At 52.0% G+C, this 25494-nt stretch overlaps 8 protein-coding genes across 8 annotated transcripts; 5 read left to right on the top strand and 3 right to left on the bottom strand.

The window, feature by feature from the left end:
• Positions 1 to 7749: 7749 nt before the first annotated feature.
• On the bottom strand, positions 7750 to 10044 carry PHACADRAFT_213112 (uncharacterized protein). Its single transcript, XM_007400337.1, has 9 exons — positions 9460 to 10044; positions 9260 to 9410; positions 9003 to 9212; positions 8940 to 8949; positions 8833 to 8890; positions 8698 to 8770; positions 8498 to 8643; positions 8349 to 8438; positions 7750 to 8298 (listed from the first exon to the last, which is right to left on the bottom strand). Exons 1-9 carry the CDS (start codon positions 9813 to 9815, stop codon positions 7920 to 7922), a joined length of 1473 nt encoding a protein of 490 aa, XP_007400399.1. The 5' UTR covers positions 9816 to 10044; the 3' UTR covers positions 7750 to 7919.
• Positions 10045 to 10718: 674 nt separating this feature from the next.
• On the top strand, positions 10719 to 11809 carry PHACADRAFT_200066 (uncharacterized protein; the record flags this gene model as incomplete). Its single annotated transcript, XM_007400336.1, has 4 exons — positions 10719 to 10773; positions 10825 to 10922; positions 10983 to 11134; positions 11185 to 11809. 4 exons carry the CDS (start codon positions 10719 to 10721, stop codon positions 11807 to 11809), a joined length of 930 nt encoding a protein of 309 aa, XP_007400398.1.
• Positions 11810 to 14976: 3167 nt separating this feature from the next.
• PHACADRAFT_103780 (uncharacterized protein) lies at positions 14977 to 15495 on the top strand (the record flags this gene model as incomplete). Its single annotated transcript, XM_007400335.1, has 1 exon — positions 14977 to 15495. The coding sequence occupies one exon, from the start codon at positions 14977 to 14979 to the stop codon at positions 15493 to 15495; it is 519 nt and encodes a 172-aa protein (XP_007400397.1).
• Positions 15496 to 16103: 608 nt separating this feature from the next.
• On the top strand, positions 16104 to 16796 carry PHACADRAFT_263285 (uncharacterized protein). The gene has a single exon (XM_007400334.1). It carries the CDS (start codon positions 16424 to 16426, stop codon positions 16649 to 16651), a length of 228 nt encoding a protein of 75 aa, XP_007400396.1. The 5' UTR covers positions 16104 to 16423; the 3' UTR covers positions 16652 to 16796.
• Positions 16797 to 17307: 511 nt separating this feature from the next.
• Positions 17308 to 18254, top strand: PHACADRAFT_187803 (uncharacterized protein). Its single transcript, XM_007400333.1, has one exon. The coding sequence runs from the start codon at positions 17400 to 17402 to the stop codon at positions 18051 to 18053; it is 654 nt and encodes a 217-aa protein (XP_007400395.1). The 5' UTR covers positions 17308 to 17399; the 3' UTR covers positions 18054 to 18254.
• Positions 18255 to 19017: 763 nt separating this feature from the next.
• Positions 19018 to 20265, top strand: PHACADRAFT_102925 (uncharacterized protein; the record flags this gene model as incomplete). Its single annotated transcript, XM_007400332.1, has 6 exons — positions 19018 to 19200; positions 19357 to 19491; positions 19545 to 19627; positions 19771 to 19874; positions 20030 to 20102; positions 20169 to 20265. The coding sequence occupies 6 exons, from the start codon at positions 19018 to 19020 to the stop codon at positions 20263 to 20265; spliced, it is 675 nt and encodes a 224-aa protein (XP_007400394.1).
• A 134-nt stretch (positions 20266 to 20399) lies between these two features.
• PHACADRAFT_263281 (uncharacterized protein) lies at positions 20400 to 21380 on the bottom strand. The gene is made up of 2 exons (XM_007400331.1): positions 21075 to 21380; positions 20400 to 20961 (listed from the first exon to the last, which is right to left on the bottom strand). Exons 1-2 carry the CDS (start codon positions 21284 to 21286, stop codon positions 20508 to 20510), a joined length of 666 nt encoding a protein of 221 aa, XP_007400393.1. The 5' UTR covers positions 21287 to 21380; the 3' UTR covers positions 20400 to 20507.
• Positions 21381 to 23017: 1637 nt separating this feature from the next.
• Positions 23018 to 25440, bottom strand: PHACADRAFT_263278 (uncharacterized protein; the record flags this gene model as incomplete). Its single annotated transcript, XM_007400330.1, has 7 exons — positions 23018 to 23294; positions 23346 to 23697; positions 23745 to 23792; positions 23843 to 24926; positions 24985 to 25096; positions 25156 to 25314; positions 25370 to 25440. Coding segments are annotated over 7 exons (2033 nt in total), but the record flags the coding sequence as incomplete, so codon positions are not given.
• Positions 25441 to 25494: the final 54 nt, after the last annotated feature.

The raw sequence follows: 25494 nt of genomic DNA, 5'->3' as shown, positions 1-25494 counted from the left end.
TGGCGAGTACTCCTCATGAATCATGAATACAGATCAGCTCAACAGAAAGACAAGTGAGTCTCAGGGAACAGTGACCCCAAACCCAAATGGTCTCAAAGTAACGTAAGTACGTTCCAAGGAAGTGCGGCAACGTGTCAGCAACTAACAATCCAACTGGACTGAGCTACGACAATGCTGAGGAGACAGACGAGAGGAATGTGAGTGAGAAAAAACCAGCTCGAGTCTGGCTTGTTATTGAGCAGTACGAGCTCCTTATATACATGTCAGACTCAATATCTAGATTATACTACAAATATACGGAGGTGTATAAAAAGTGAAAGAATACTGTGGAATCCGGGAGAACCATCCGGAATATGTAATATTCATGACATTACCCTCCCCTTTAGAATCGTGTCCTCACGATTATTTACCAGTTGAACCAAAACCTCTCCTTCCTCGTTTAGTTTCTGTTAAATTTGCACCTCCTCAATATCGCATGACGCAATGCGTTCCAAAATCATCTGAGTGATTCGATCACTGGCATGTACCTGAAACAGCTGATTGGTGGTATTGATCATCACCATGTGTACTTCTCCGGTATAGTCACGATCGACGAACCCAGTGCCAATGTCAATTCTTTTGACCGCTAGTCCGCTCCACAGTGCAATTCGTGCATAGGTCCCGTGAGAGGTGCATATCGCAATGCCAGTACTGATAACCTTGCGACTTTGTGCCGGCACCTTAACACTTTCAGCAGAGTAAAGATCGAGACCAGCAGCTTCTTCCAATCCGCGTTTCGGGAGGATTCCTCCCATTTGCTGTACCAGCAAAGTGGTATCGCGTACTAGCATGTGGACGGGTCGTGTGAGGAGAGGTGGAATACGAATTGTCATAGGTGCGGGTTTGTTGGGACGTCTCGCATGGAAGTCTTGGAGGAGTTCTTCATAATTTGTCAAGTTTGCCCGTAATTCCCAGGAATGGCGATCACCGTGAGGGCTGTGCTTCCAAAGAACCTGATACTCGAGGTTTCTATTTCGATCGCGATGTGAATCAAGAATTTCTTCTACTTCCCATTCTTTCTTGCTATTTACGAGGTCTGGGATTTCAGGTTCACATTGTTGTAAGGGATAGGTGGGTTCTTTGAAGGGACTTAGCAGGCTTTTGTTGAAAATGGGGTGTTGTTTCCATTGCTGGAGAAGTTCTAATTTGTAGACAGAAGCACCAATTTTGCGTTTGACCTTGAACGGTCCGTATCGCTTGTTGTCGAGCTTCTTCATCAGCCTATCAGTTCGAATATTGATCCCTTCTAGCCAAACTTTGTCACTGGCTTTGTACTCCGGTCCGCTCTTCCTTTTCCTGTTGTAGAAACACTTCATTGATTCTTGCGCTAGATTAATAGCGGCATTGGTGTCCTCGCGGATTCGACCCATTTGGTCAACGAACTGTTGAACATTCTTGCTTAGCCCTTCTCGTACTGGCTGGGTTCTTTCGTTGGGGTGATATCCTTTGTTGACAAAGAAAGGAATGTAGCCGGTGGAGGAGTGAACTTTATTATTGTATGAGAAGGCTGCAAGTGGTAGCCATTCAGCCCAATCGGACTGTCAGTAGTTGATGAATAGTCGGAGATACTGTTCTATCTCACGATTGATGCGTTCCGTCTGTCCATCTGTCTGAGAGTGATACGCGGTCAAGGGGTTGGCTTTGATTCTGAGCGATCGGTATAGTTCAGAGATAAACTTATTCTTGAACTCAGTTCCTCTGTTGCTGATGATCTTTCGGGATAGTCCATGATGTGCGACTACATGATCGCAAAGTGCCTTCCCTCATTCTTCAGCATTTAGTTCAATGTTGCTTGGAATTGCGATTATCTGTTTCGAGTACATACAGACAACTAGGAGAATAGCATTGTATCCGACGGATTCCGGTAATACTCCTATCTTATCTACGAAAATCACCTTCCAGGGTCGTGTTGGAATTTTGTTGGGAAACAGGAGCCCTGTGGGTCGTGTGGTGTGAACCTTGGTCTTTTGACACTTCTTGCATCCGGCCACGTACTTCTGAATGTCTTTTCAAATTCTGGGCCACCAGTAATTATGTGTGACCATCTCGTGCATCTTGTATTGATCAGGATGTCCAGCCAATGGGGTATCATGGTGGTGAGCGATGATCTGCTCACGGAGTTTCCTATTTACCAGTACGTAGATACAGTTTTTCCACATCACGAGTCCAGTACTATCTTCGTTCCAGTCCTTGTCCTTGTTCTGTAATGCTACGGTAACTAACAAATCTTGGTTCTTTTTGTATTTTTTAATTTCTGTAACCCAGTCTTGGTCGATTTCTTCTAGACTAAATACTGTACTACGGATCAGGGCACAAAAATGTTCTGGTTTTAACAATACAATATCTGAATTGTCCTCTTTTCCTGCATTGTGTCGCTTTTGACGAAATAGTCCGTCTGCTTTGCCATTAGATTTCCCAGGCTTATGATGTAGCGAGTAGTGGTATTCGGCCAACTCGGAGGCCGATTGAGCTTCTGTAGTTTTCAGAAGTATTCCAAATTCTTGTGATCTGTCTATATTTCAAACAGATGTCGGGCGTCCATGAGGTACTGGCGCCATTCATCAAGACTTGTCATTACTGCAAGAAGTTCCTTATCATAAATCTCGTAATTCCTTTCGGCAGCTGTCATGGCTTTTGACAGGTAGGCGATGGGTTTCCATTTGCCATCTTGCTTCTGAGCCAGTTCCGATCCAATGGCAAAGTCCAAGGCATTGCATTCAACTTGGTAAAGGTTGTTGTCATTTGGTATAGCCAACACCGGTGCTGAACAGAGAGCATCTTTAAGGCCAGTGAATGCAACTTCTTGTTCGATGGTCCATTTAAAGGTAGCGTTGCCTGTTAATGAACTGAGCAGCTTGGCTATTTTGCTGTAATTCTTGATGAACCTTCGATAGAAATTGGTTTAATCGAGAAATGCCTGAATATCCCGTTTGCACTTGGGCTGGGGCCAATTGACTACGCCTTCTATTTTGACTGGGTCCATGCGTACAACACCTTTTCCCACTATCATGCCGAGGTATTCTACCTCTGTCTTCTCGAACTTGCACTTTTCCAGTTTCAGATAAAGTTTGTGTTCTCTGAGAATCTGCAAAACTTGTTGCGTGATTCGACAGTGTTCTTTTAGATCCTTGGTAAAGATCATGATATCGTCTAGGTAGACTACCACGTGCCCTTGACTAATGAGATCTCTGAAGACGTTGTTCATCATTGTTTGGAATGTGGCTGGGGAGTTGGTTAGGCCAAAAAACATGACCAATGGTTCAAGTAACCCTCGATTGGTTAGGAAGGCCGCTTTCTCTTTGTCTCCTTCTTTGATGCAGATATTGTTGTATTCCCATTGAATGTCCAGTTTCGTGAAGTACCGCGCTTACTTCAGCTTATCAACAAGTTCTTGTATCAAGGGAAGTGGGTAACAGTTCTTGATTGTCAGCTCATTTAGCTTCCGATAGTCTTGTATGGGCCGGAGCCGTCCATCTTTTTTCTTGACGAAGAAGAATGGAGAAGCCCAGGGGGATTTCGAAGGTCAGATTCTTCCAGTCCTAAGGTTCTCTTCAATGAACTTGTCAAGTTCTTTTTGTTCATTTACCGAGATCAGGTAGACCTTGCAACTGATTGGTTATGCACCTGGTGTCAGTCCGATAGCATAGTCCCACAGACATCTTTGTGGTAGTGAATCAAAATCTTCTTTACTGAACACGTCAAAGTAGTCATGATAGTAGCCTGGGACTGTATTTTCAAAGGTCTTGGCTTCGTGTTTCAGACTTTCTTTGATTGCTAGGTCTGTGGCGGTAGTGCAAATATGCGCCGCTCCCATGGCAAAGTAGGTTTCGTGATCCAAAATGAAGATTCTATCTCCCTCTTCAAGGCGAGCCTCCAGATCGCTGGGTTCTTTGTGATCAGCGTCAATATCAATTAATCGAGACGCGTATTTGCACGTGATCAGACATCGATCAAACTGAATCACTTGTTCCTGCCAGTCGATCAAAGGGTTGTAAATGTGAAGCCATTCATAACCGAGGAAGACCGAGGTTTTTCCAAGATTGGTGACTGCGAAGGGGAGTCGTTCGACGTGATCTTGAATTTCTACCCTTAACTCCACATAGTCTGTGATGGCGCCACCAGCATTGTGTGTTCCGTTTGCGTTGTAAACTGGAATTGGAGATGGAAGTTTCTTAGTGGCAAGGTTGTTATTGCACACAAACTGCGCATCAATTGAAGAGCCAGTACATCCTGTGTGTAACAGCACTTTAACAGATAGGCATTGTTGGGTATCCAGAGTAGTGATAATCATTGGAACGTCCATCTGTGTCCCTTTCCTTCCCCGCACAAAGCGCGGTTGTCTCCGTAATTCATTTAAGAAGTCAATTGCTTCCTCTTCTTTCATCTGCCTGATTTGTTCCATACAGATTTCTGAAGTGTTGACACTCTTTTTTGAGTGGACCCATTCAGTCAGCATTTTAAGCGCTGACTTTTCTTTACTGAGTATCCATTAGCGGATCCATGCCGCTGTCCAAGAAGTGTGGCGCTGCCACTGCGTAGTTTTGGTCTGTTGTTCTGGAGTAGAAGACAATTTTTCATTTGGGGAAATTAAGCAAGAGGGTTGAACCTCTTCGTGCCGCTCTGCGGACGCCCCTTTCTTTCGTGGTATATACAAAGGTACTCCGAACCAGGAACACAAATAGTACATGAATTTCTCCTCAGTCAACTCGGCTACGCATCCGGCTGACCGCTTGCAAAACCCTTCATGGCTGAGCGAATCTCTTTGTGAATTGCCATTTTCCAGTCAAATAATTCTGCTATCGCGGCAGGTGCTTCGTTGAGTGATGCGAGAGATGTGAAACTATTGCTGACGGGAACTGCCGGTGTCTCTGCGGCCCATATTTATTGAGCTTGTTGCCTGTTAGGGCAATTCCATGAGAGATGACCCTTTTGGCCACATCGGAAACAAAGACCGAGGCGTTGCGCCTGATCTAGTTCCATCGGCTGTCCTCGACTGCCGAATGTCACACTGGTTCCATTGTGCCATGTCTGGACTGGTGCAGTGGTAGCTGTTGGCGCAGCTACACTAGTCTGTGTTTGTGGTGCGTTCTGTGCCTGCTGCTGTGGAGGTTGGAATTGTCCCTGTCGCTGGGGTTGCGGGTTCCGTCTTCAATATTGCTGCTGGTTCAGGTTGATGCGCACGACCCTTTGCTTGTAAAGTGCTTATGTAGTCGGGAGTTCTTCTGACAAATTGTATAGGAGCCGAATGATGTCGGCCTGGAGTGCCTTCTCTAGAAGCGACTTGAGCTCTTGGAAGTGCGCCTCGAAGTCATGGATATTCACCTGGAAGGCGCATAATTCAAATTTTGAGAAGAATTCTTGCGCTGACAACATTCCCATTTGCATTGCCTGTAGCCAATCGTACGCTTTTGCCTGTTCATTGATTAGGAAGTGTACATCTAAATCCTTCCATAGCATGGCCGTAGTCTGGATCACGGTATCTTCATCCGTGTTGTATTTCTTCATGTAGGTGGCAACGTATTCACCTGCGTGTCCACCTTTCATGTAGGACAGGATCATGAGGACCCTGTCAAACTGCTCTGGTAGTCGCTTCCTCTGCGTGACTACATAAAGCTTCATTTGTGTCTTCCAAGCAATATACTTGGACTTTGTGCCATCGAAGGCATCGGGCTTCATTGCACTTCCATTTATGAACACAGCATTGTCTTGGTTCTCGGCCATCGTGCCGGGATCAGATGGAGATGAGGGTGGAGTAGGAGATTGGTGAGGGAGCAGGCTTGACAGTTCGGAATCTTCCACGGCTTCTTCTACAGGTTCTGGTGGACCCTCGGGTGGTTCCCTTTCTCCTAGTGCAATTGAACAGAGATGGTCAGTGACTGATTCGAGGGTGTCGCGTCTTTCTCTGGGTTCTGAGCTAGACGCTGCAGGTTGCAGTGTGGATATAGATTCTGTGGGTTCTCCTGTGCTAACTCTTGCTGGTTCTCCAATTAGTCCTTCTTCACACCATGGACAACAAGCACGATTGTTTGGAAAATGCGGACATGGCTGTTGTACACAATATCATACGGCTTCCTGTTGTTTATAGATGTGTTGTTTGTTTAGTGTACAGTGGACAAATACTCTGCAATGGCACGAGAGTCTTTCGGTCATATGCTACTGGGTCTGTGAAGCTTATTGCAGCAACTCTGGGACCAATCGTGTTGGAATGACCGGATCAGAGGTAGAGGTTGCCAAAGAAAGGAAATTCCCGACAAAGAACTGAGACGCTAATTTTAATACAGTTCTAGAGATACTACAGCAGCCCAAAGAGCGATTATGTCTCTTTGGTCCGACACCCTGACAGGGATCACCGATCTAACTGCTGTCTCTTTTCTGACGCCCGGTCGCAACCGGTTGCCATGTCGTACTCAGAGATACCCGCTTGCACTGCACAAAGTGTTTAACACCACCTATGGTAGGGCAGTGTACGATTCTAATAGGACAGAGCTCTGTCTAGCCGCCTAAGGGCTAGTGATTACAGAGGTGACTTAAGGGATGTGATGTGGTAAAATGTGCAAGTGCGCGGAGAAGGGTTCCAGGGGTCCGGGTCTTGATGCGGTAGAGTCGGTAGGGTTAGGAGTCAGGGTGAGAGTCGGATGTGTGTATTGGGTGGATCGTCGTGTGGAGATGGGTGATGGTTGGAGTGAAAGTGACGAGGATCGTCGTAGGGCAGTTGGTGGAGACTCGAGCTAATGTCAGCAACTAACAATCCAACTGGACTGAGCTACGACAATGCTGAGGAGACAGACGAGAGGAATGTGAGTGAGAAAAGACCAGCTCGAGTCTGGCTTGTTATTGAGCAGTACGAGCTCCTTATATACATGTCAGACTCAATATCTAGATTATACTACAAATATACGGAGGTGTATAGAAAGTGAAAGAATACTGTGGAATCCGGGAGAACCATCCGGAATATGTAATATTCATGACACAACGACTGGATCGGAGGCCAATCCCTGGTTTGTGACGGCTAGCAGATCTCGCTCTATTTTTTCTTCCGACCACCACTGTCTAATGTTTGAGCATGGAGACTTGGCTGAAGAAGCTGCTGGCAAGCCTGCCGCTTGTTGCGACAAGCTTCGCAGGCGTTGAGCTGCTGCTCAAACCTTTGTTCAAGCTGAAGTCCAATCCCTCCATAGAGTTGTCTCGGGTTCTGCCTGTGGCGAAGAAGACCGAGCAATTTCCTGAGGATTTCCCTCTACGTAGGAGCTATACAGGCGCGGAAGGCTTCGATGATACCCTGACTGATACCGTGGCATGCTTCAGTCTCTTCGTAGACGGGCACGACAAGGCAGCCCACCGCTTTACGCTTTGCGGTCTGCTGAGCACAACGTACCACATCTCGATATTCTAGTACGAAATTATCTTCGTGGACAAATCACAAGTTTCGTTCCATATGCCTTATATCCCTACATACCCGTTCAGCAGCCGCCGAACGACGTTGTCACATACCGCCGCACCATCCACCTGTTCTTCCAGCTCGATTCAAGTTGGCTCGGCGTCAACATAAGCACTCATATTCTTTGTATGGTCCCATTCGGCGACTAGGGAGCCGAGGAAGAAATCCATGGGTGTTGGCGGCTGGCTTGCGAGGGTGCGGCATTGGCATGGGCCGCTGTTTTTAGGGAAGAGCGCACCTTCGTTCTGCAGTATATGAAGAAGGAATAAGCCACAGATAGACTTTTGCAATGATCGGTGCATTGGATTTTGAGTAGCGTATATTTGTGCCAATCATGTGCATGCTGATTTGGGCACACTCAAAAATTGGAACCCGTAGCCAAAATGGCTCGAAGATTATCTATAGAAAATTGAGTATATATTCGCCCTCTGGTAGCACACATTCAGAACTCGAAGTCCGCAACCTGCACCTCCGTCCCATTCACTAAGTACAGACTCAGCACCCCGTCCTCCCGGAGCCTAGTCCTATCGAAGAGCGGCTCGGCGACACACCCGCTCGGTACTTCCCACAAGACAAGCCAGTCGCGGAAGTGCCCTGCGGCGGTGCTCGCAAGGACGCTCAGAGCACTCGAATTGGGCGCATTTGAGGGCAGGATCGCAAAGAGCATGCCAGATGAAGGGCCGGACGGGGGCACAACAAGCTTGCCGCGCTTGCCGATGACAGTTGGTGTGCCTGTGATGTTGTTCACGCTGTACAGCTCGGAGGACGGTGGCAGCGGAGTGCGGATCCAAGCGGCCGTGGTACTGCGCCAGTAGTGATACCTACCCATGATGGTTAGGCTTTGGCGAAGAATGGGGAAGGGTGCACGCACCACCGTTCCACGCCGGTGGTGTTCTCACGATTTAAGACGTGGATTCTGCCTTCGTTGTCGATGGTTTGTGCCTCTTGGTTCAATATACCACTACGGACGTGGGTAATAAGTACCATTTTGCATGAGTGCACCATTTATAGGCTACGTACCCATATTTCGGTATACTGAAGATTGTAATTCCGGCGGATATGGGCACGACTGGTTCCTCGGCGGTGGTATTGGCTATCTGCTGCCCCCAATTATTTAACCATATCGTTCCGAGGTCGTGACTGAACGCATAGTCCATATCATGGTTCTGTGGAGAATATCAAGACCATAACGGTGAGTATTTATATATAGCTTGACGTACATTTTCCGGGCCGTTGGGACCTGCTTCGACGGCGACATCTTGACCAGTGTCATTAACGTAGTCTCGGTATGTCCTTAAGAGCACAGGCTGTCATGATGTAGGCAACAATGCACACAGGTGCCCCAAGCCACGCACCAGGTCGTATGAAGTAGGCCATGGGAGTCGAAGTCAAGCCCGTTAATGTAGGCGTTATCTGTCCAGACAACTTAGAAAAATCCCGAGAGCACGGATAACGCCCTTACTGTTCACGCCCTAAAGCCAGCCGTTCAGACCTTCCTGGTATGAGGGGTGTTTGGGTAACTTACCTCGAGATACCTACCAACTTGATTCCAGCCTCTGTTCGGAGTGTAAGTGTACAGCCAGTCGTCTCCAAGGCCCGACCGCCCAACACGCAGCTCAAGCAGAAGGTCGGAGCCAGAGGGGCGCGCATTGCTTGGGATATTTAAAAACCTAGGATATGTGATATTTATGAAGTAGACGGATTTGTCAAGGAATTCGAGACCGGGGAGATAGTCCTGGGAAATGGTCAGATGTAAAATGCGAGAGATGGAAGCAAACTGACCAGTGTAGGACCAAAGATGTCCGCAGTCCACTCAATGACTGACGGGTTGGTTGCGACACCGCTCTTGGATATACGGTATCGGAGGTCATTGTCGTGTTGGTCGAAGCCAATATGGAGAGTCCCGTCTCCTTGAGATATCCCGAGGGAAATGCTACGAGGGCACTTCAGTAAGACCAATGTCCGAATTGTGATACACTGACACGTCGTGGCCATCGTCGTCTGACTGGTTATAATCTGAAAGAGTGAAAGTCTCCCATAAAGATGACATTCTCAGGTCGCGCCGCGAGACCGAAGCGTGCCTGATGGAGGCGTTTGTAGCGTCCGCTGTCCAGAAGACCGCGTACTGATAGCCTAGATCCGATGAGTATTGAATAGCGAGTATGGCATCCCACAACATGCCATTGAGCGTCACCAAAGGGTCCTGTTGAAAAGATTCGCCATTCAGCCTGTTGACAGTCTGCGGGTCTTGACCGAGCGTCGTTGATCCTACAGGGCGAAAGGCAGCGGTAGCATGTAAGCAGCAAGCATAGCAAGCAGCTATCCAGAGTTTCTTCATGGTAGGGACTTACGAATAACGACGTGGCGTGCTGGCCGTTCAACTTATAGAATTAGCGGACGTACATAACGGCCCGTGGAGACTTCTCGACGACGGTCACGAGAAGGTCATATGCATGCGTCACGCCGCAAACTCGGGGGAATCACACCTCTCCGTCTGCAAATCGATAGGTATATAACAGGGTAGTATTGCTAGGCTAGAGATAGAGGTTCGGGGAACATGGGGGGGTAGCGGTAAACTGAGCAAATTGGAGGAAGCGCTAGATTCTTGTTTCCCATTCCCAACCTTAACCCGAAAGTTGCTCATTCGAGCTCTCTTTTATGCGGCTTTTATGGCTGCCAGACTCTCCAAGGCAGCTTTTCTTCGGCCTACACAACTTCCTCCCGTGGTTCTTGTCTTGCGCACTGCGTATCTGCCAGTCCGACAAACATCCTCTGGGGCTCTCCCACGGCCAATCCGGCTTGATCAGTGCGGATCTCCCCCATTCTGCTCTGCTAAACCTACAGACTGCGAACTAGTGTGACGATGCCTACACGAGACATGATACCTAACGTCAGGTACAATCATCTGTATCACATGGTATCACCGTGGCACATATAAACCATCCTCGGCCTCTGGCACAGCGAGCATATAATATTCTGGCTCGCCTGAATAGCACAGCATGCGCCGAATCGACACGACCCGTGATGCAATCGTCTCTTCAAAATTGCGACGTTCGTCGAACGCTGCTGCGTCAACAATGCACATCAGGCTGCGCCGCCGAAAGAACCTACATGACCCTTGGCTTGAACTTTCCATTCGATTTAGCATGGCGTACCCACGCATGTGTTCAGTTTACACGGTCAATCGGGTCATATATAAGACGTTCCCCAGCGATACAAGCCTCACAAGAGCTCTCTCAACATGGAAGTCATCCCACAGTACAAGGACGAGCCTATTCCCACTCAGATCGACATTGGTACGCCCTTTTTTGTGCCCGTTAGGACATGTACTGATCAATCTACTGTAGTTTACCAGGTTCTATATCCTATACTCGAAACGCGGAGGGCGGAAATCGAGCAGACAAAGCGAAGGACATTTAAATATGGCGAGACTGATCGCCATCAGGTGCGCTACCTCTTCTCCCTGCGGTTATGTTGGCCTTAACCTGATCACCGTGGAGCATAGCTCGATGTATATTACCCAAGCACGACTCCCACAGGCAAAGCCCCTGTGCTTTTCTTCATCTATGGTGGAGGGTACCACTCTGGAGATAGGCAGATGGCCGCCCCGCGTGACCTAGTTTACGCTAATGTCGGTGCATTCTTCGCGAGGCAAGGGTGAGTAGTGTCTGTACCGCTAGCTGACCAGGGCTGAAGGTCGAACGCAGACTCGTCGTTGTCATCCCGGATTATCGCATCCTCCCAAACATGAAGTTCCCGGACCCCGCAGTCGATGTCAAGGATGCCATCGCCTGGGTCGCTAACCATGCGGACGAAATCAACGCGGATGCTTCTGTCGAAGCGGATGTTAATCACCTCTTCATCGCAGGCCATTCTGCCGGCGCGGCTATCGTCACGACCACACTTCTGTTGCCCGACTTCTTCCCAGCTGACCTGAAACAGCGAGTACGCGGCGTTATCCTGAAGGGTGGCGGATATCACTTCCAGACAAAGACGCCCTCACTCCCACCGGCGGCTATCTCTGCATACTTCGGGTCTGACGAGGACGTGTTGAGGAACCAACCCCTTTCCTTACTGAAGAACGCATCCGATGATGCAGTTCAAAGCTTGCCAGAGGTGACGACATACGTGAGCGAGTATGAAGTTCCGGCCATCAGAGAATCGTCCATCGAGTTCTACAAGGTGCTTGGCGATAGGCGGGGCAAGCCTGTTCCGGCGGGGGTCTTGGCCGGTCACAATCATATCAGTCCGCACGTTGCGCTGTGCACCGGTCAGGGCGAAGAGTGGGCAGTCGAAGTTGCGAGTTGGGTGAAGGCAAGAGTTCCGAGGTAAACATTTTTTGGTCGTGGCTAGTACGCGATTGACCTGAGCTCTTTAGATCGTCCTTGTGAAACACAAATACAATCTTCGAGTGCGCTTTGATGACGTAAGCGTAAATACCACTTTGGGAATCTCAAAATTCGAACTGTCGGCTGCGTCCTGCTCGCCTCTGTTGCTTGTGTCGCCCTGTTTCCCATCTGTGAAGCTCTCTATGTATCAGAAATGGCCTGGTTCTCATTCTGGTTCTCGTCCGACTGGTGTTAGCATCGGCTTTGGGTCTCGTTTACCTACTTTCCAACCACCCTCGTACTATGCGGCGGCAGCTGGTCTTTCGCCGCGTACGGATTCATCTTCGTCCAAAGAGCAGCATTCTGAGGAATCAACACATGCACACAATCCACCACCCGGGGGACCTCTGTCATATCCGACTGCCGACGCAGGCCCAGATAACCCGAAAAGCAGCGGGCCCGGCTCTACTGGTCGCCGCAAGCGTTCGCTATCTCGCTCATTCTCCCGCGCCATACCCAAGAATCACAAGGAGCAGGATGCCCTCCCGCATGATGGAGGTAGTAAGCGGCAGATGGCAGAAATACCGTTTCTTGAGACGCAGCTCTTGCCCTCGCTGCGCGACACCATAGACAAGATGACGCACCCGCCGACACCTTCGGCCGCACAGAAAGAGGAGGAACGCAGGCGAGAGGATTCAGAGCACTCCGATGAGTCCGCCACGACACGTGAGGATTTGGCAGGGACGCTCGTCGTGTCGCCACAAGTGAGTCGAGTGAGCCGCTCGCCCGTCGTCGCGTCGGGGTATGTGCCCACCCATGCATCAACTTCACGGGGACACGCGAGTTCGATGCCGACTACACCGGCCGTGGGCAACGCTCTGCCCTCTCATTTACTTGCCACTTCATCCTTCAACGCGAATCGATCAGACCAGCCGCTCTCTCCACGAACCGCCTCAAAGATTCCTGCTTCTCCTCGCATTCCTACAAGGTCCAACCTTCGTCCGGATCCATTTAAAGAGATCCAACCAACCCAGCTGTCGCATAGCCCTTTGCTTCAGCCTGCTATCGACCAGTCACCCAGTCTGTCTCTCAGGTATTCGAAGAAGATAGCTGCCACGTCTGAGGCAGCTCAGTCAGCTCGTACTCCTCCGGTATGCCCTTCTTGCGAGAAAAACCAGAGCGGCTCATATATGTGTATCACAGGTTAGTAAAACCCGTTCGCCTAACGTGCAAGCCGCAGGCCCTTCAAGATTACCTCCTGTCAGTTCCCCATCGTTTAGGGCTCGGACACAATCGAGCACTCCGCGTATGGTCCAAGAGCCAGAACAGCCTGTGTCATACCAGGGTGGTTTACCCCGATCAAACTTACCTCGACCGGCTCCTGATAGTGGCTCTGAGCTCGAGCGGGAGTATGATAGGAGGCTTGCCGCAGGGAAGCTAATTGTCACCAATGCTGAGGTTGTCCCGAGCTCCTCTGAGAACGAGCACGAAGAACCCGCGAGGGAACGGCCACGGATCTGGGTAGAGACCTCGAACGGTTGTGCACCTAGGGGGACGCTGCGAACCCCAAGGGAGCCCGCATATAACCAGTCGCCATGCACCTCACCGCGTCCCCCTGCGTCAGTATTATCCCAGAGTAAGACACAAGACAAGCGAAAACGCCGGCATGCGTCCGTTGTCGGCCTTGGCTTGCGAGGATATCCAGAGCTTGAGCGAGCGGAAGCGTCAGCCGAGTCTATCACCGACGACGACGACGACGACGCCAGTGTCTACGACTCAGGAAAGCGTAATGAAACAGAGCATGACTTGCATAACCGCGAAGATTGGCGATATCGATACGACGGCGAGTTTAGTGGCCGCGAACGCTCAGATGTCGATCACGGCCAGTACGTGAGGCACGAACGGAAGCAGGTTGATAGGCGGCCGGAGTATTCGTACAGTCCAAATATCCAACCTTCCGATTCACGACGGCGGCGGGAACAGGCTCTAATTGGTCTTGTGGACGGCTTGCAATTTGCCTCTATTCCTGAGGATCATCCACTCGTGTCTCGGAACGGGGGTAGTCGCGACAAGCGTCGGCGGAGCGGCGAAGATCGGCATATAGATCCTTACGGTCGGTACGGCGGAGAGAACCACAATCGCCAAGACGACTTTCCGCATGAGCCTCAGGCCAGTCGTAAAACTAGAGACAGCGACCGCAAACGCACAATAACACAACCATCTAGGCTTCCAACATCTCCTAGGGTTCGTGAGGATGCAGGCGGCGCTGGACCTTTTGGTCAACAGGATCGCCGTCGTTCGATTTCTGTGCCACCCAAGTCTCTTAGGTCTCCGAGGAACGAGAGCTCACCTCCAGGCTCCCGCGATGTACGTCAAACGGATCAGGAGCATCCGGAGGGACATGTTGCTTCTGAGCCTCCACCCAGGAAGTCTCAACACCGAAGCACTGCCAGCGTTTCCCGGGGGAATGGTAAAAGACGCAGCGTAGCCGAAGATGCTCCTTCCGAGCCGGAACGTCCAAATACTCGCAGGCGATCTTCTACATATGCTGCGGACACACAGGCTACTCGAGGATCCCGGAATCAGGACACTGCTGCAGTTGAAAGAGAACGCTTTGGAATTCCAGAGTCTCTGTCTTACTCTGGTTACGACGTTCATCCAGATACTGCAAGCTCTTCTCATCGGCGCGCCAGACGAGATTCTTTGGATCAACAAGACGACCACTCTTTACCCGAAGAGGACCCCCGCCTGACGACGGCACATTCGACTCCTGATTTTGAACGCTGGGGCGAAAACGGTGATCTCGGTAGCTTCACTACTGCTGCTCAGGCTCTATTTACCAAGCTATCTGCTCGTCCCGCTAGGAGAGAAGGCGAGCCACCCTCTCACGATAGTTCTACTCGACGTACTTCTGGTAGTCGCCGTCCGCCTATGGCGCAATCTCGTACACGGTCTAGTCATCATGTTCAGGAAGCTATTCGGCCAAATCTACGACACTCTAGGACACTATCTACGAGCTCTAGCGCACCGTCTATCTATGAAGCTGAGCCTGAGCCTAAGGCTGTCACGACCCAACCTGAACAATCTCGCGATCATCGTCAAGTCTCTTGGCGGGCGACTATGCGACCTGGGGACTACGATGCTCTGCTGCGCGCTCATGGTCAAACTGAGATGGAACGCCAAGAGCTGATCTACCACTACTCCTGCGCACATTCTGACCTCGTACGCTGGTTGCGTTCGATCGTGCGCGTCTTTATTGTGCCCTTGCGACGAAAAAATAGCAAGGTTTGGCTGCCAGGCGTTCCGAAGGAGGTCACACGGCTGTTCGATTGGCTCGAGGATATCCTTAACCTGCACAGTAACATCGCTGACGTGCATGTAGCTGCAACTGGGCCTTGGCATTCTGGCGACATCGTCAAGGACTTTTCAAGGGCTATACGATGCTTTGTGCCGCGCTTTGAGGTATACCAACCATACCTGGTAAGGGTGGACAGCACTCGAAGGGTTCTGGCGGATTGCGTCTCTACACAAGACGAGTTTGGCGAGTTCCTGCGTCTGAGAGAGGCTCATCCGGACTGTGGTGGTCATTCCCTCGGTAACTTATTGTTGGAGCCCGTGGAACACCTGTATGGGTGTGTGGACACGTTCAAGGTAAGCTCGAGGATTAGTCGAGGATGTGGCAGATGCTGACACCTGGCTTACAGGAATTATGGCGGCTCACTCCGCCGTCTCACTCGGATCACCTGCCATCTGTGTCCTTGTACCAGTCCATGCGGATGATTGCGCATGTGCTGCACGAGGTGAAAGTTCGCGAAGAAGAATACGACTTCATCAAGAACATGTCCAGCCGCGTTGAAGGTTTGCTACCCTCCGTGCAGCTGGCTCGGCGGGAGCGACAATTGCTCTGGCACGGCGAGCTTGTCTATCACCCTGCTCCCTCTAAGGCAGATGCCCATGGCCGGCGGTACGACTACACAAGACCAACGCCCACTGTCTTATCGCCTGATTCCGGTAGCAGATCTAGCCAACACAGGACTCCAACGATTGTCGTTTCACCATGCCCCGATTCGCCGGCTCTTGATGAGTCGAGACAGTGGTCAAAATCGATGGGAAAGAGGGCTGAGAAGAGTCCGAGCATGCAACCGTTCATAGTCCGCGTGTCGATCTTCACGGATATCTTGCTACTTACCGAGATGGTTAGTCGTGCAGACACAGATAGCGAGGAGAGGTTCAGATTACTCTTGGACATCGGTATATCAAAAATCCTTGGCATGTCACTTCAGGAAGATCCTGGTAAGTCTCTACATGAGCATAGTATTCGCCTGCTCTTACACGCAATATAACAGGGCCACCAGGTGGTGTACTGCGCGTTACACTGATCCTCCTCCCATTGGGGCAGAGTGATCTCCAGACGGGTATCATTCCCGAAAACAGCACCGCGATCTCAGTTACACTCTCCTTCTCTACTACACCCGAAGAAGACCGTGAAAGTGTATTGCAGGCACTACGACGCTGCCAGGCCTACTCGCTCTGCTCGCTCTCCTTCCCGTCTCACGCGGGGGCGTACTTGCCGCATGGCCCACAGGTCGACCTCGAAGCGGACACGCAGCGCAGCGTGATGGATATTCTCCACACCGGCCTACCCCTGCCGAAAAGCCCGTCGCTACAGATGCGCGACAACCAGAGGCTTGGGATCGACGTGAACGAGAGTACTGGAGGAAAGGGCGGGAACGACGCGGACCGTGAACGCGAGGAACGCGGGTGGTGGACGCTGCGCTTCCAGCAGGTCCTGCGCGAGGTGCAGCGGAGGGATCCGATGCTTTTGTTGTCGATGTTTGGCGACTAAGTCTATCTACTTTGCCCTCAGCTATTTTCTTTGTTGCATTAGCGGAGCTGACATGAGGTTCGGTGCCGCCCATAATTAATCACCTGTACGCACCGATTGATGAGTGTAGTACATTGCCAAATCTCAATGATGCGACTGCCCTTGTCTCTCGCCACGGAGATGCGCATGGATATTGCCTTGTTTCAAAGGTGGCTTGGGCGCTCGGGCTCTAGGTATCAAAGTTTCCAGCATAAGTGGGCTGATCGAGCTGGTGGGCTTTATCGAGGGACGTTCGACTCTTTCTCGTCGCCATAAGCCCCCATTGAATGTCCTTCGCACAATCTGATACTGCCTTTAGCGCGTATGTAGCGAAAACGTGTGTCACTTGAAGAAACAAATGGAGGGACCGTCTGTACGAGAGTAACGGCCCACACAGCTTGCCCACCAGGGCGAGTGGCACACGGCACCTTGTTGAAAGAGCGTTTTGAGACACTCTTCCGCTCATTGGTCAGCAAGATTTTAAAAAAGGAGTATCGCCGTTCGGTGAAAGAAACCCATTGTTTGCCGCAACTAGTCATCACGCACTCTGTGGAAACGAGTACAGGGTATATAATAACGTCTTGGGGCGCGACGGTGCGCTTTGATCGTTAATTACGAACTCGCAGGCGACAGCCTGAGCTTTAGTCAGACTCCATCTTTGACACCTTGTATCTGAGACTCTTTGTGCTCGCCTCTTCTTCGAACTGCACACATACTCGCTACTGCCACGATGATTTCTGCGGGCGAATTTACGACCTTTTCCTCTACCCTCCCGGAGTGGGTCCCCGAGTGGTTCGCGCGCAAGATGTGTGCGCGCGATGGGTTTGAGACGTTGGAGCTGCTCGCAGACGCGGCACTGCTCGACCTGAGCGTGTCGTACGTTCCGCGTTTCCTCTCTCCCGCTCCTAGCCCCGCTATTCCACAATTCTCGATGCTATTCTCCGATACGCTGAGCTCCTACCGGCTCGTGTCCCCCTCCGCCTCCTCGAATGCCAGTATCTCGCCTAACACGTCGCCGCGCACATCCCCAGTGATCTCACCGGCGAGCACACCGAACACGAGCTCGATAAACACGCCGTGCAATGGCCCCCCGGTCCTCCCGTCACGCAGTCTGGAGGATGAGTTCGCGTGCCAGCTCGCGACGCTCGCGAGGGATGGCAAGCGCGTCAAGTTCGCCGATCCAAAGGACGCGCCTTGTGACGCGCCCGCGACGCGTCTACGCCCTCGCCGTGCAACCGGCGCTTCTACAACAGCAGCCACCCAGGCAAGAAAGCATAGGAGGAGCGAGGAGGACGAAGAGAAGTGGGCTGCTGCCGGGCTGGTCCCCGCGAAGAAGGCGCGGCTGGCGAAGGCTTCCGAGGTGATACCCTGTGCAGCGCTCTGACTAGTATGCCAAGTTCTGATGTGAACCTTGCGTAGGAGCCTGTCGACGAGAAGCCAACTACACCAAGGAAGCCTTCGGCCTCGCGGCAGGCGTCGAGAGATCATAGAATACCGTGCCCGTACCTAGGGTGCGTGGGGGTATACACGGAGGGGTATGAGCTAGAGCGACACATTCCCACGCATTTACCAGACATGAAGTGAGCCTATCATCTCCCCGCTAGTGAGGAAGAGCCTAGACTGACGAGTGCAATCATGCAGAAAACCTTTCCAGTGCCCGGAGTGCAGCTACGCCGCGGTGCAGAAGCGCAATCTCAAGGATCATATGGAGAGGAAACATTTAAAGGACCGGTAGTGAGTGTATCTACATACGTGATGGTATGAGACTCATGTCAGGTCCGTGAACAGTCGTAATATCGACGCTGTGGCAGAACCTAGGGCTAGACGGCGAGCCCAGAAGGAAAAGGTGACGGTGTGAGAGGTCCTTATGCTCCATTACGTTGAACTCTACATCTCTCGAATTTTTGCTGCGTTCATCTCATCCCATCTCATTAGATAAGATGGCCTGTTATTTATTTCTCGTCCTTTCATCCCATCCAATCCACGGACACTGTACTGTATCCGCATCTTCACACTTGCATCGCGGCACCCATCTTCTGTACTACATACACTGCAATCATCAGTCGTATCGCAATTATTATCTTCCTGATCCCCGTGTGCTTGTTTACACAAGCGGACACGGGCGAGAGACTCTACTTGTTGACGCGGCGCTGCCAATACGAGCGCGATATTGCCCAAGCGCCCATTAAGCAACAGCTCTCCCTTGTCGCGCACATCCACGCACTTCTTTCCACTGTACCAATACGACGCTAACGATGGCTCATAACCATGATAGCGACGATGATTGGGGAATGCCCGGTCCTTCACGCGCCGCACGCGCGCCTACCCGCCAACGCGACACATGGGGCATGGACCTCGACGACGACCCTGGCCCCACGAACGCGAAGGTGGATATCGTGTCCCAGGAGCTCGCGGAAGAGACGCCATTTCAGCAGCTTCTCAGACACTGGATGAACGAAAGGCACGCACCAGACATTCTGCATGCTCAGGAGGGCTTGTTGGGCAGGTTGTTGGACCACATCAAGAAGCAGGTGCGTTTCCTGCTTCCTTCGTGTCTGCCTTGCCTTGCACTCGGTCTGCGCGTCCTTCCACACTGGCTGTCTCTCGTTCTGCCATTATACACGCCATGCCCCTTCCCTTCGCCTTTTGGCCTTGCTAGAACCTCTGCTGACGATCCCCAGCTGTAGACGGACGATGTGCAGCTGCTCCGCGCAGACCCAGACACCAGCGAGGACGAGCACTTTCGGATTATGCTCGTCCAGACCGAAATCGAGCGCGTCAAATTTATCATCCGGTCTTATGTCCGTACGCGGCTCCACAAGGTGTGTCCTCCCTACTCTGTACCCTCGACCAGTCCTTATGGTTTGGCATGAAGATTGAAAAGTACGCACGATACATTGTCGCGACGCCGGAGATGCACGAACGGCTAACACAGGCAGAGCTCGATCATGCAAGGCAGTGCGTTCTCTTTACCCTTCTATCTGTCTTCCCCTTCCTTCCACTTGATCACCTCCGCCATGATCCTCTCTAATCCGTTTGCATTTTCCTCTCTCATACGTTCCTCGATATTTTATTATCATTTGCTGACTCTTCAAGGGCAGCTACGCCACACTGACCGAGACTCACTTCACGCGGGCTGTCCTTCAGGGCTTACCCGATGAACAACGGTCACTGGATGACCAAGTACCCTTCCTTCCACCAATGCGTGCGTAATCCCGTCTTACCGTCCTCGCAAGCGGAGTTGCTAATTCCTCCTTTTTCCCTGTTGCTGATCATTATATGCTGTGCTGCATCTTTGTATATCGTCCCCCAATTTACGCCGACATATCTTCATCCGCTCCTTCCATTCTTCTCGTCTAGTATCACAACCTGACAAGACCCGTGCTGTCTTTGCGCACGCGCTTGTATCATGTCCGCCAGTGCACCTACCCGAGTGAGCACGCTTTCGTCGATATCCGTGGCATGACTCAGTTCCTTTGGCTAATCTTATTAACAACAGTGGCTCTGTGATGGAGATGACCCGCGGACAGATCTCACTCACACCTTATCACGTCGTTGAGCAGCTCCTCATGCGTGGTGAGGTTGAGCTCGTGTGAAGGGCTTAGGCTTCGGAGAGCCGCTAGGTCTTGGCCAACTCTAGGCCGCCTTGCTTGTTGAATGCACACGGTTCGCAGGTAAAAAAGGGAGATGTGCAGACACCACACACATTATAAATAATTTAATACCTCCAAAAACTCCATAATACAAGATGTTGCCTGTAATTAAGAGGGGCAGAAGCATATTTTCAGCCTCTCGCTCCCATCGCTAGGCCGGTCTGGGGCATGTATCCCTATCCATCCTACTCTTCGTCCATCTTTTGGGCCTTCGCCCTTGACGCCGGCGCGTCGTACTCTTCTTCCTCTGGCTCGTCCGGCTGATCATAATCCTGGTCCATGTCATCCTCGCCCCCGTGTGTGTCCTCTTCCTCAGGCTCAGGCGGTTCATACTCTTCCTCCTGTTGTACCGGCTGCTGCGCATTCTTGCCCTTCCCACGTCTGGCCATCGGCGGCGCGCCGTCGTCCGCCTTACGCCGCCTGCGCTTGGGCGCGGGGGCGGGCGCAGAACTACCGCCCTCTTCGCCCTCGTCTTCGGGGGCGGTGGCCGGGCGACGCGGGCGAGAACGTTTCTTGGCGGCAGCCTTCTCGGCGGCCTCGGCTGCGAGGTCGATCGTCCCGCCTGCGGACGGGTCGGGCACGGCTTCGACGATTTCCTTCAGGAAGTCGAGCGTCTCGACGGTCTCGACGGCGTGTTTTCTGTGGTGCGAGTGTCGGCGGTGGTTGCGTGGGTGGCGCGAGGAGAGAGAACATTGGGTTGGAATGAGATGGGACGACGGAGTAAGGTGGGATGAGGGAGAACGGAAACGCACAGGTGGTACGCCTCGACTTTCTTCGCGCCGCGCTCGGCGGTGACCCTGGCGGCCTCCTCGACGATCATCTGGAGGAACATCTCAAGGGCCTTTGCTGTGCTCCCCACGCAAGCATTCAGCACATTCCGCACGAGATAGAAGTAAACGAGAAACTCGCAGATTACAACAGGCGTCGCCTGCGCGACTTTGCCAACCTCCTCGTCCTTCTGCATGATGCGCTTGATGCGGGCCTATGAAACGGCGTGTGGAGAGCATGGAGGGCGTATGTGGGAGGGTATGGAGGGCGTATGTGGGAGGGTATGGAGGGCGTATGTGGGAGGGTATGGAGGGCGTATGTGGGAGGGTATGGAGGGCGTATGTGGGAGGGTATGGAGGGCGTATGTGGGAGGGTATGGAGGGCGTATGTGGGAGGGTATGGAGGGCGTATGTGGGAGGGTATGGAGGGCGTATGTGGGAGGGTATGGAGGGCGTATGTGGGAGGGTATGGAGGGCGTATGTGGGAGAGCACGGATGAGAAGAGGAAAGGAAAAAGTAAGGGAGAACGCACCACCGGGAACTTGGTCTGCTTATTTTTGTTCTTCATTGTTGGTGTGTCAGACTCGAGATGAGGTCAATGATCAACTTATTAGGACCAATATTTATGTATCCTCTGAAGTCAGACATGCACGTGGCAGGTAACCCGCGCTCACCTGGCGCGATCTGCTCGCGCCTGAAACGGCGCGCCATGATAGCATGCCGTACCATCCACAAAATCACATCTATGCGTTCAAGGAGCTATCAGTACAGCAAACTTAGAAGTATTAGGATGCGTGTATTCAGTCTCAGCTATGTACAGGTACTATGGCACGGGCGCGAAGATTAGTGCGGCAGTGTCATAAAGTCGTGCCGCTAGCAATGACGCGAAAGCCTTAAGGTCACTATCCGGGTCGGTCGGCACAGAACTGGGCTCGTCTTGTTTAAAATCTAGATCATCCAGAAATTTGGCGGCACCAGACATATGGGCAACGCGGCAACATGCTGTGTGGATGCACAACTACTCCGAGTCAAACGACGGCAATTTCAGGCCATCTCGGGAAGACCGGTGAACACTACAAAAGGCGGGGCACCAACAGATGCTGCCAGACCGGGTGGCCAGCATTCCACCATGTAGCGATTCGGAACGTCCTGTGATAAGCGTGCATTAGCACTTCGGACACCGTTTGAGCGCATCCCTCGCTGTAGATATGCAGCCCATCGAATGTGTAATGGATGTCGGTACAGAGTGTGAAAATGTTCTTCAACGAGTGTATATTGCTACCCGCGGATTCATTGATCATGCACGGGAAATTATCTTGAATCAAAGCCTAGATGGAAGCTATGCGAACGTAATATTCTGTTCAAAGTCAGAATACCTACGTTGCGCTTTGCCTCCCTGTCATCGGCAGGGTATGGTGCTAGAGTTGAGCGTATGAGCTCTTGGACACTGTTGAACGACGGTCTCGATACGTGAGGACCCGGTTGAGGAGTGGGGCCTCTACTCTTGTGAACTGCATCATCTTGCTCAGTGAGTGTAATGGTTGGCAGTGAGCGTGCAAAGCTCATACGCACGGATGAAGTGCTGTTGATAGAATTGGCCCAAGTCAAAGAGTTCTTCATTGTTCTTGCGTCTGGAGATCGACTGTGCGACATAGGCTTTGCCAGCATTCGAAGGCGCGTAGGTCAGTAGATGCCCCGGCAACCGGATATAAATGAGCTGCATTTTTCGCACACTCCTCGTGCTCGACAGCAAAGTCGCCTCCAGTGTTTCGGATAGCTTTGCTTCGATCCCGAGGCACCTGTCGTGTGCGCGGACACGCGGACTGATAAACAGAAAACAAACCGGAAGTCTTCCGCGCAGAGTTCGCGCTCAGACCGAGATTTGAAAAACGTTTCACTCGGTCAATCAATAAACATGACGGATAATTTTTTCTTACAGTATCGTACATAACCTCATTTCTTCCTCCCATAATTCGTTTTGTCGTCTCATTTACCCAGTTATGCGGCGCCCTTCAAGTCAAACACATTCTTGTAGAGCTTGAGCTCTTCTTCGAGTGCTCTTTTAACATTCTCTGCCTTGCGCCAGCCGTGACCCTCTCCTTGGAAAACAGTGTACTCGACCTGGCCACCGCGATCGCGGATAGAGCGCACGATAAGCTCCGCTTGCTCAGGCGGGACAACAGCGTCTTCGGAGCCTTGCAAAACCTGAATATATGATCAGCGCCTGCGCACAGCACCAAGGAAAAGAGAACGCACCAGGAGTGGCGCACGGATTTTGTCCGCGTTGTAGATAGGGCTACGCGCATCGTACACATCGCCGCATTCGGCGACAGTCCCTCCGAGAAGCCGCTCACAGTAGTGACTCTCGAACTTATGCCCGAACTCGTCGAGCTTGCGCAGATCGCTGATACCGAAATGTGACGCACCGGCGGCGAATGCGTCGGGATATGCGCAGAGAGTCGCGAGCACGGTGTACCCACCCGACGAGCGCCCGCGAATCGCGGTGCGTGCCGCGTCGATGAGCTCGTGTGGCGGTGCAGCGAGCTGTGAGACCGAAAGCGCACAGTCGCGTAGGTCTACTATACCCCATTGGCCGGCGAGCCGGTTGCTGAATGTGCATTAGTCGAAGTCAATCAGAGGAAGGGCCGTACGCACATATATTGGCGGCCGAAGCCGCTACTGCCGCTGTAGTTCACATCCACCCTGCGATACATGTAAACACCGTTGATATGAAAGAGTGAAAAGACGCGCACCATGCCCAGCCGCGGCCGGTAAAGTACTGGGCTGTGAGGTCAAGTGCCTGGTCCGCCATGCCCGTAGGGCCGCCGTGCACATTCACAACGCATGGAGGCTTCTCGCCCTCAGGCCCGACATACTCCGGATTTGTGGGCGGGTAGAATATAACGTGCAGCGGCTCGCCGGTCTCGGGGATCGTTAACGTGAGGGGAGCTGGCTTGGAGAACAGAGCCTTCCACGCGTCCGTGCTTGAATCGTGCGCCCCGAGGACAGTAAACTTAGGCTTGGAGTACTCCTTGAGCGTGCACAGCACAATCTCGCGCGGCGCGTCTGCCTTTGCCCCGAGGAACACTACCGAATCGGCGGTCACACGCCGCACGTATCCGATAGCGACGTACGGGCATGCGAGCTCCTCCAGCGTGCGGCTGTGCAGACTAAGTAGGTACAGGGCAGGACAGCCGACACGCAGAGCGCTGTACAGCACAAAATGGTCGCTGCTTTCGGTGCCCTCAACGTGCACATGCGTCGCCGTGCCTGCAGCACCGAAGCTACCCAGCGGCGCGCCAAAAGACATACCAAGGGCCCACTGCGGCATCGCAAAGTCTTCGGGAATGGGTTGCGACAGCACAGGGCTCGCTTTCTGCGTGCGCATATCGTATGTCCACGGGTTGTACCAGCCGCTCTCATCGCATGTGAAGAGCAGCGTGTTGTCGCTCGCCCACGCGGGAAACGCCGCGGATACTTCTTTCCAGCGGCCGGCGATGCGCTTTTCGTCCTTGACCTGTACTCGCCCATTCTCAACGGCGACGGACGCGACACAGATCTCGGATCCGTCCCATGGCATGTCGGGATGGTTCCACTGCTGCCAGGCAATCTGCGTTCCATCTGGTGAGAAGGTCGGTGCAGCGTAGAAATCCGCGCCAGTGAGCAATGGTGAGACACCGTCAAGTAGTGCGGTGCTGTGCGCCATTGTGTTGATAGTGACAAGCGACGTCACGACCGCGAAGTGCTCTGGACGTGTGTGATCTTCGCAGATACAAACCAGGAGGTGCGGATACTTGGGATGTACAGCGAAATCGGCAAACCGCAGCACTTTGCTTTCTACGTTTAAGGCATATAAGTGAAACGTTGCTGAATATAGGTGAGAGAAATTGCGTACCTGGTGTAACAGGTGTAGGAGCCGATCCCTCCTTTACTGCATAGATACGTCCATCGGAGAAGTTCGAGAAAAAAATGGTGCCTCCATAGGCAGCGGCAGCAGCACCACCGTACTGAAACCACATCATATGTCTCAACAATTCCAATATCCTCGAGACGAATATGCACGCACCTCCTGAACGCCAGTGCGACAATTAAACTCCTTCCCCACAAGCTCGATTCCTTCTTCGGTTTTAACGATAGCACACCGTCCACCCTCCGTCGGACGCCTCTCGACGTGATATATGGTCGTTGTGACTGGATCAACGAAGATCTCGGCGACGCTGTTTCCCTGTTCGCCGTTGAGTACAAGATGCTTTCGCTATTAGTGGGCAAGGTGAACATACGCTCCGCGCGATAGCATCTGCTGTAATAGGACTATCCCACGTCCCATATGGTGCCACGCGTGGTGCCATGTCTTTAGCCCTTGGTAGTTTAGGTGAGAGGACGAAAGGCGGAACCAAGACACTCA

This window comes from Phanerochaete carnosa (assembly GCF_000300595.1).
Source record: "Phanerochaete carnosa HHB-10118-sp unplaced genomic scaffold PHACAscaffold_10, whole genome shotgun sequence".
NCBI lineage: Eukaryota > Fungi > Basidiomycota > Agaricomycetes > Polyporales > Phanerochaetaceae > Phanerochaete > Phanerochaete carnosa.
The sequence above is the reverse complement of the archived record's forward strand: the minus strand, read 5'-3'. Positions and strand labels throughout refer to the sequence as shown.

Coding starts and splice junctions, on each gene's coding strand:
- PHACADRAFT_213112 (XM_007400337.1), bottom strand. CDS start 9,815: ATGAAGAAACTCTGGATAGCTGCTTGCTATGCTTGCTGCTTACATGCT. Junction 9,411..9,459: donor GACGACGATGGCCACGACGT/GTCAGTGTATCA, acceptor GTGCCCTCGTAG/CATTTCCCTCGGGATATCTC. Junction 8,439..8,497: donor TTCAGTATACCGAAATATGG/GTACGTAGCCTA, acceptor CCACGTCCGTAG/TGGTATATTGAACCAAGAGG.
- PHACADRAFT_263285 (XM_007400334.1), top strand. CDS start 16,424: ATGGATATTCTCCACACCGGCCTACCCCTGCCGAAAAGCCCGTCGCTA.
- PHACADRAFT_187803 (XM_007400333.1), top strand. CDS start 17,400: ATGATTTCTGCGGGCGAATTTACGACCTTTTCCTCTACCCTCCCGGAG.
- PHACADRAFT_263281 (XM_007400331.1), bottom strand. CDS start 21,286: ATGCAGAAGGACGAGGAGGTTGGCAAAGTCGCGCAGGCGACGCCTGTT. Junction 20,962..21,074: donor AAAGTCGAGGCGTACCACCT/GTGCGTTTCCGT, acceptor CTCGCACCACAG/AAAACACGCCGTCGAGACCG.